We start from the raw sequence: 8,671 nt of genomic DNA on the forward strand, positions 1-8,671 counted from the left end.
GCTGTGTCTAAAAGTAGCAGCAGCAGCAACCAGACTGACAGCAGCTCATTGGTTAATTTGTATCACGTGCAGCCTGGAGCCGGAAGCTCCGGAAGCCTTTACCATATTAACAGGAGAAGAGGTGTAAGCGAAATTAGACACTGCCGTCGAACAACATGCAGTCATTTATAAATGTTCTAAATCAGTTTAGCCAGCAGGTGGGTCCTGATCCGGACCCTGCTCCGCTAGTCCATGACCTCTGATCTAAAGGTCAAGGTTCTTGATCACTAGGCTAAACCAGAAAAAAACGGGACATTGGCATGAAAAAGATGAAAATATTGGTTGTGCTTCTGTGTGGGTTGATTATTCATAAACAGGCAGTGACTCACCACTCGTCATGTGAGAACCGTGGCCACACCAAAGTGCCTCGGGGTTTCTCTCCAGAGACACGTCTTCTTGATCTGCGAGGCAATAACTTCCACTACATCCCAAGCAACAGTTTTCCCGGTGTGGCTAAGGTGGTGTCCTTGCACCTGCAACGCTGCAAGATAGTGGATGTGGAGGGTGGGGCTTTCAGCGGCATGAAAGGACTGATATATCTCTACCTATCAGAGAACTATCTCACCTCCCTGAGTCCTGAAGCATTCAAAGGTGATTTTTATTTCATTTTTTGAGAATTGCACATTGTCATAAAGTTTCCTCGCAGAAGCAATGCAACCTGTTTTCACCAAATCCACAGGTTTACCACAGCTGACGTATCTGCACCTGGAGAAGAACCGCTTTGCTGATTTCCCCAAAGGAGTCTTTAAATTGGTGCCTAGTCTGTTAGCGCTTCACTTGGAGAACAATGCCATCACCAAGCTGGAGTCTGGATCCCTGAGTGGAGCCGCCGGCCTCAGAGCTCTTTACCTCACTGGGAACGCCATCGGGAGCATATCGCAAGGTGCTCTGGATCAGGCAAGTGTTCTAGATACGCTTCATCTGGGGGGAAACAAGCTGAAGGAAGTCCCAACAGAGGCTTTAACCAAGGCAAGAAACATCAAGGACCTGAGGCTGTCCGGTAATTCGATCCGCTGGGTGGGTCCAAATGCTTTCAAACCTCTGGAGGGATCTCTGAAGGAATTGTATCTGGACAAAATGGGGATAGAGAAGGTGAGTTTCAACATAAACATCTTAATGGATGTTATAAAAAGTGCTTTCTGACCAAGTTCATCACACCTCAGATGTCTGAGAACTCCCTGGCCGGTGTGGGTCCGACTCTAAGAAGTCTGTTCCTGGAGGGCAATAAGTTAGAGGAGGTACCAGACTTCCACCAACTCACCTCCTTGGAGGTCATCAACCTGGCTGACAACCCTCTGATGTGCGACTGCCCTCTACTGCCACTACGCTTGTAAGGAGCAAGTTGGAATTAAAGCATCTCCCCTAAAGCCGGGCATACACTGTATGAGCTTTGGCCCTTTTTGGGCCCATTTTCTAGAGATGGGAGAATTTCTTTGGATCAGGCCAAGTTTAAGCTTCATTGTGCGTCCTTCGTTTTGTTGTATACAGGGAGTAACAAGGGGCGATTACTCTCGTAAGATCACCTCCTGATCAGAAATTGTAAGATCAACAGGAAAACAAACATTTTTGAAATTCAGTTGTCCCTCATAAAATGTTCATAAGAGTATTCTGCTGTTGAAGCAGAGCTATGTTGGTATGTCAGCTCAGCATACCGCGTCAGGCCAGCACACCCTTAAGGGCTGGTTATCCTCCTGCAGCAGTGTGTCACAGTGAGCTTGTCGCAGATATTTTTGATTTATGCTCAATATTGAAGCGTGGTCTGGACTATGTTATTCCACGCCACAATGGAAGAGGGACAATTACGTACTAGCTGTGGGTCTAGATACGGACGAGGCGGTGAGGAAGTGGGGGCAAGTTTGTGTGACAACGGAGGGATATGAGGGCAAAAAAGAGCGGGGATCCAGGTGGAAAAAGGGTTCCAGCGTTCTCGCGCACCTCGCTCTCCTAGCTGGTCCATCTTCACGATTTGTTTCCCACAATGGCGGTCATACAAACAAAACAAGCCAGTAAGGTACCAAACAGGAAATACGCATAGAGTAGAGCGGATGTATATTTAACCAATCAGAGGCGTCCTGTCTGCGGCACTGTCTGCGGTCACCTACAATTTTTGATACAATTTTGGATACACACTTTATTTATTTTTACAGTACATAAAGAACCACTGAAATTCTTTTCAGATTACACATAAATAGATTAATTAATCCCGTGGGGGAAAATGAATTACTTTAGGATTAGGATTCACTCTGTGACAACGGCCTATTGAGCCTACTGACAAAATCTAACGCCATTCATTGGGACTGATAACCAATAACGCTCATGCGCGCATGCATATTACTAAGGGTATGGTGGCCTGACGCAGTATGCTGAGCTGACAGAACAACGTGCGTCTATGAGTCGATTTACCAGAACCTTGCTCACTGTGAATGTGCAAACAAACAAATTGATGAGTTGACCAGCGGTATCTCCTTGTTCTGAGTCCAACATGTGGTTTTTGGGTGTACAGTTTAAGCAGTTAAATCGCATCAGAGCATCGAGCTGTACACAGTGGCGCCACCAGGGGCATGGCGTGCAAAACCCTGGCCACCCTAATCGCCAGTGTAAATTGCACAAGCATCAGTTTACCATTTAATCCCATTATGCAAAGCCAGCGATGTAACATTAAAAATCCCCAAATCAACCAAGATATGAGTAGGTGTTTACTTAAGTCTTTATGATTTCTACAGGCAGGTTTACAACAATAGTAGATTACAACCCTCAAAATGTGACTTTTAGTTTCAGTGTGCCACCTCACGATTTTTAGTGGCCCCATCTGGCCCCCCCTATGAAACACTTCTGGCTGTACAGTGTAAGAACATGCACTGTGAGTTGTACAGTTTAAAGCCCCTGTTACACCTTGGCGATGTAGACCAGCCTATGCCAGATGTACGGAAAATCTGGCATACGTTGGATAAGTTATAGGTGCATTTTCTCTAAGTTATGAGCACACTGAAGCACGCTGGTACACATCGACATACATCGAGTACGTAGAATTTTTTGCATTTCCATGTATGCCAGTTCATGCCATACGTGGGCCATCAGTTACAGGTTAGTTATCTAATCGTCAACATACGTTAAGTGTAAGTTACTCCTAAGTTGTGGCATCTAGCTTATCCAAAACCTCTGAGTAACTTCAGACTTCACCTCCAGACTTCATCCCCATCATAGGGTGAGCCAGAAGGTGAGTGTGATGGATCCTCCCTGCGTTCACGCCCACCACCAACAAACGTCCTAGCAGACATGAAGCTGAATCTGCTGCCACCAAAAACATTCTTTCTTTCTTTTTCCTTTTAGTTATTTTTTGGACGGCCAGTAAACAGCAGCTATGTTAATACCCCGATCAAAGAAATCTTTTTATTCAGACCATGCGCCTCCGGGCGCATGAGGGGAGTAGCTTTAACTGATGCTTCGTAATCCCGTGCCAACGCTGCCGTGCGTTATACATAAGTTAGGCTGTCATTGGACATAAGTTCTGGACTTGTTATGAATACTCTATGTATACACCCAAAATTAAAAAAAATATGTAGAAAGTTTAGCGTATGCCAGAGTTTTAGGAGATTCTGGGACATCAGGCATATGCTGGATAAGTCGTCAAGGTGTGACAGAGATCTAAGCAGAGATGGCAAAAGTACTGACTTTCCATACTTGAGTAAAAGTACAGATACTTGTGTTAAAAAATACTCTGGTAAAAGTGGAAGTACTGATTAAACTTCTTTACTCAAGTAAAAGTAACAAAGTACAGGCTTGTAAATTTACTTAAAGTATAAAAGTAAAAGTAGAAACCACTTTTTTCATGTTGCCTACATTTTAAATGGATGTCTGCCAATAGGACTAGATCTCCGTTGTGTTCATTTTCAATCATCTCGTCGTCCATGCTACTATGCTAACGCCACCGCCACCAAGCTGCAATGATTTGCCGCCAATGAATACCGCCGAATCTGTCGATTCATCTTGTAGTGGTGCGTCAAATGCAACGTAGATTCCCATCCAATTAGATTGAATTTGGTATTGATGATGTGAAAAATAATAACGGTAACTCCATTGAAATGATTCAAAACTAAAGTAACGAGCCAATTTTTTAAAATGTAAGGAGTAGAAAGTACAGATATTTGTGTAAAAATGTAAGGAGTAGAAGTAAAAAGTCGCCATAAAAATAAGTAGTAAAGTAAAGTAAAAATATCAGAAAAATCTACTTGAGTACAGTAACGAAGTATTTGTACTTTGTTACTTCCCATCTCTGGATCTAAGCTGTAGCTGAATACAACAACTGAAAATAAAGTACAGTGTATGCTTGGCTTAAGCAGACAATACTTTAGTATTTCTAATAAAGTTCTTGACATTTTTCTGTCCACCTCTTTTCATCCAGGTGGATTGAGAAAGTTAACCTCAAGGTGAGAGCAACCTGTGCTAATCCTCCTGAGGTGAAGGGTCGAAAGGTCAAGGATGTCTACGTGTTTAAAGCCTGTCCTGGTGGAGAGGGTCTACCTGCTGAATCTACTGGCAACACAAGGCCAGGGAAAAAGATCAAGAGGAGAATAAGTGTTATTCAACAAAACAGAGTTAACAGGGGGCAAAAAAAATAGCCTTATATTAAAAAGGGTCAGAGCCTGAAAGGCAACCCAACTTAAATCAGGCTCTAGTGTTTCATTTGGCACTAAAATCTCGATTAAACCAACCCATAGAAAGTTTAGCATTTGCCAGTATGTGATTATGAACTCTTTCTACTTTATGCTGCATAGTTGCTATACTGCACACATTTGTAGTGTGCTAATAAGTGTTAGCTTAAGATTTTTTTAAGTCAGTATTCAGCACTTGGGGAGAATCCATCCATTTCTGCTACTGTACCTCACCGGTATTTGCAGGACACATTTTCATTTTTATAAACTTCTATTAACCTGCTTACCTTCAAGGGATTATTTATCTATTAGCAACATGCTAAAAAAAGTTTTATCTTGCTAATGTTGCCTTATAACAGGCAGAAGTCCTTCTCTTGTTCATTTGTCAAATAATGTCCATGATATGTTGTTCACAATATTAAATATTAGAAATAGGACTATGAAACATTTGTGAAAAATAGGAGAAAATCAATCTTTTTTTGTTTTTAAGTAGATAACCAGCAATCAAGACCATGTCATCTGATTGTAAATAGCAAAAAGTTGGCTTAAATTGTAAAATAAACAATAAATAAACTGTTGTCATATTTAATGGGTTTACTCAACATTTCAAACTCAGTCGGCACTGAGGTTGAAAATCCCTTTATTGTCCCACAATCAGGAAATTCAGTGTTTACAGCAGCAAAACGATTATAGCAAAAACTGTGTACTGTAAAGTGTTTTAACAACATAAACACTGTGCACCTGGAGAATGAATGGCCGATATGCAGCTATGGACATTTTTAAAGTAATGGATATTTGAAAATAGCAGCAACATCAGAGATCAGCAAAATGACAGCAGCATGTTATTTATTTGACTAAGATAGAAACTGCAAAATCAGCATGAATGGAACAACTGATTGAGGTTGTTGGGAACAGTGGTAGTTCTAGAGTCTTCCAGCTGCTGGGAGGAAGGATCTGTGATAACACTCCCTGTAGGGGTGTGCAAAATAATCGTCATGATAATGCATCGTGATTCTAATTTTCATGATCTACTGCATCGATTCTTGACACCAAGTATCGATTATTAATTTAAAAAAATTAATAAATAAAATTGCATGAATGGTTGGCGAACATCAGCCAAAAACAAGTGTAATACAACTTCCAGTCCAGTAGATGTCGCTGTGGATGTTTTAACGCACGCTGCCTTGTGTCACAAGCATTTCCGGCTGCGGGATACTGCGCCGAGTCATTCAAAAACAAAACATTGAGGAGAAAAGATTGCAATGCATTGCAATAATTCAAGTATCGTGATGCATTGTGATCGAATCGCATCGTGGCCTATGAATCGTGATTCGAATCGAATCGTCAATTCTTTGGCAATACCCACCCCTAGCTCCCTGGTGCATTTAAGGTGCAGCAGTCTGACACTGAAGGAGCTCTCCAGTTCAGCACCAGCTTCATGCATGGGGTGGGAGACATTATCCAACCGAGATGTTCATTTAGTTAGGATCCGTCTGTTTCCCACCTCCTACACTGAGTCCAGAGGGCATCCAATCACAGAGCTGGCCTACCTGATCAGCTGATCCAGCTACAGGTAAGCCACTGCTCCAACAGAGAGCTCCATAAAAGATGGCTGATGCCACAACAGAGTCATAGAAGCTCTTTAGGAGCGCCCCCTGCACTCCAAGACTTCAGTCTCCTCAGCAGGAAGAATCTGCTGTGACCTTTCTTATACAGAGCCTAAGTGTTGTGAGTCGAGTCCAGTTTATTCAGGTGAACACCTAGGTACTTATAAGAGTCCGCTATCTCAATGCCCCTTCCCTGGATGTTCACCATGTGTCAGGGGGTAACATCTGCTTCTGCAAAAGTCCACCACTAGCTTTTTAGTTTTCCCTGATTTTGTGTGTCCACTGTCTGTACTCTGAGTCGTCCCCACCTGTGATGAGGCCAAGTATGGCAGAATAATCAGAGAACTTCTGGAGGTGGCAGCCCGGGGAGTTGATGGAGAAGTCTGCAGTGTAGATGGTGAACTGCAGTGGTGCCCTGGTGCACTGTTCCCTGTAGGACCCCCATACTGCAAATCAAACACTTGAGACTATCACTATCTGAGACACAGTCCTGTGCCCTCACATACTGTGGGCAGCCAGTGAGGTAGTTCAGAATCCACTTGGACATGTGCTGGTCCACTCCTGACAGCTCCAGCTTGTACCTTAGGAGTCCTGGCTGGATGGTGTTGAAAGCACTGGAGAAATCAAAGAACATTATCCTCACACTGTCCCACCTGAAGTTTGAGATCTGGAACCATTTTGGATTGAAAACAGCTAAAGATTACGTGCTGGATATGTGCCATTAAGGTGACTTCCCACTACATTGATAAATAGGACGCATCTCATGCTACAGACCACCAAGATTACGTCAAGCCCGACAGCTGCAAATATAGCCAATAGGTCGACTGAAGACATTAACAAATGGGGCTGACCAGCAAACACCCTGTAGTTGTTACAGAAAACGCTACAATAATGGTTTGTGCGGTGGAGATAATGCAGCTTATGAATGTCTGCTGTGTCACGTCTGCTTGCTTGAGTGAGGCTTCACTTTTTCACTTTTCACAAACAAGTTTGCCCTTTTGCTACAGTTTTTTTCACATCTCAAGTTTAAACTATCTAATTTACAAGTTTGCACTTTGTATTTAATACGACAGGAAAAAATAAAATACATGAGTAATTTTAAACACAGTTGAACAACTTTCAATTTTTGTAAAAACAGATCAAATCAAACTGAATCGATTTAGAACTGTATGAATCAAAATCAAATCGATTCAGGACTTTTCCAAAATACCCAGCCCTACCTTTTAGTGAGGTTTACAGTAAAGTCAGTTAAGTTTTTCACCAAGGTGGTGCTATTCTACACCTAATAATAGGAAGCTGCCAGCAGCACAGCTGTAAAGCAGCTGGATCAGGCTGCCAGTCATCTTAAACAAAGCATAAAATACTTAAATTCTAAGCACACGCCTGTATAATGTTAACCTGACAACAGCCAGGTTAGTATAATGTAGTATTAATTTCAAAATGTAACCCAAGTCTGTTTATACAAATAAATCTTTAATAATTTAGATGACACAATATTTACATATAATATCCAATGTTTGGTTAATTTTTCCTAGAGGGTGAGGTCTACATGTTTAACTCCTTCCGACCAGTAGGTGGCGCTCTCACTCCATACTGTTTGCCATGTCCACTAATGCTCATGGTAAGCATTAGCAAACTTTGAACCTACCTCTCCAGAAGGAAACCAGTAATCTCCTCATGATTTCTTTCCTCAAAACTTTTACGGAAGTTCACCATTGATTTTATCTGAGAAGTAGCTCAGCGTCACATGACTTCAACTTTCGTTGAAGTCAGCAGTCTCAGTCTCCGTAGACTCCTCCTCCAGATTCTCTTGGAGAAGCCCAAGGCACTCCAAGGCCAGCTGAGGGACATAGTCCCTCCATCCTGTCCTGGGTCGTCCCCCGGGCCTCCTCCCACTAGGACGTGCCTGGAACATCTCACTTATCTCAGCTTAGCTGGCTCCTATCAATGTGGAGGAGAAGCGGCTTCACTCTGAGCCTCTCCTGAAAGAACAAGATCCTTGACCTCTCTAAGCGAGAGCCAGACCCCCTGCTGAGGAAGCTCACACCAGCCGCTCGTATCCAGGATCGTGTTCTCTTGGTTATGATACCGATTCATCACCTTAGGTAAAGCTGGGCGTACACTGTACACTTTCTGCCCTTTTCAGGGCAGATTCTCCAGTCGTGCAACAATTTTTCGAGCGGGACGATTTTTAGCCGATCGTGCATGGTGTAGTGCACAGGGGGTAACGAGGGACGATCAGCCTCTCACGACCACCTCCCGATAAGGAATGGTAAAGTCAGGAGAAAATTTGTCGTCATAAGGTGGTCGTGGGCAAATCGCTCAGTGGGCAAAGAAGGATTCCTCTTCTTCCTCTTAGACAAAAACACAGAA

At 42.9% G+C, this 8,671-nt stretch overlaps 1 protein-coding gene across 1 annotated transcript in view; it reads left to right on the forward strand.

Moving 5' to 3' along the window:
- The window catches only part of LOC107092867 (chondroadherin-like protein), a 13,520-nt gene extending 8,267 nt beyond the window's left edge, over window positions 1-5,253 (forward strand). The window contains exons 8-11 of the mRNA XM_015387553.1: window positions 357-630; window positions 719-1,131; window positions 1,203-1,369; window positions 4,442-5,253. Coding sequence (XP_015243039.1) covers window positions 357-630; window positions 719-1,131; window positions 1,203-1,369; window positions 4,442-4,658 — 1,071 coding nt within the window. The 3' untranslated portion in view covers window positions 4,659-5,253. The remainder of the gene's footprint in view (window positions 1-356; window positions 631-718; window positions 1,132-1,202; window positions 1,370-4,441) is intronic.
- Window positions 5,254-8,671: the final 3,418 nt, after the last annotated feature.

This window comes from Cyprinodon variegatus, unplaced genomic scaffold (assembly GCF_000732505.1).
Source record: "Cyprinodon variegatus isolate N-32 unplaced genomic scaffold, C_variegatus-1.0 Scaffold398, whole genome shotgun sequence".
Taxonomy (NCBI): domain Eukaryota; kingdom Metazoa; phylum Chordata; class Actinopteri; order Cyprinodontiformes; family Cyprinodontidae; genus Cyprinodon; species Cyprinodon variegatus.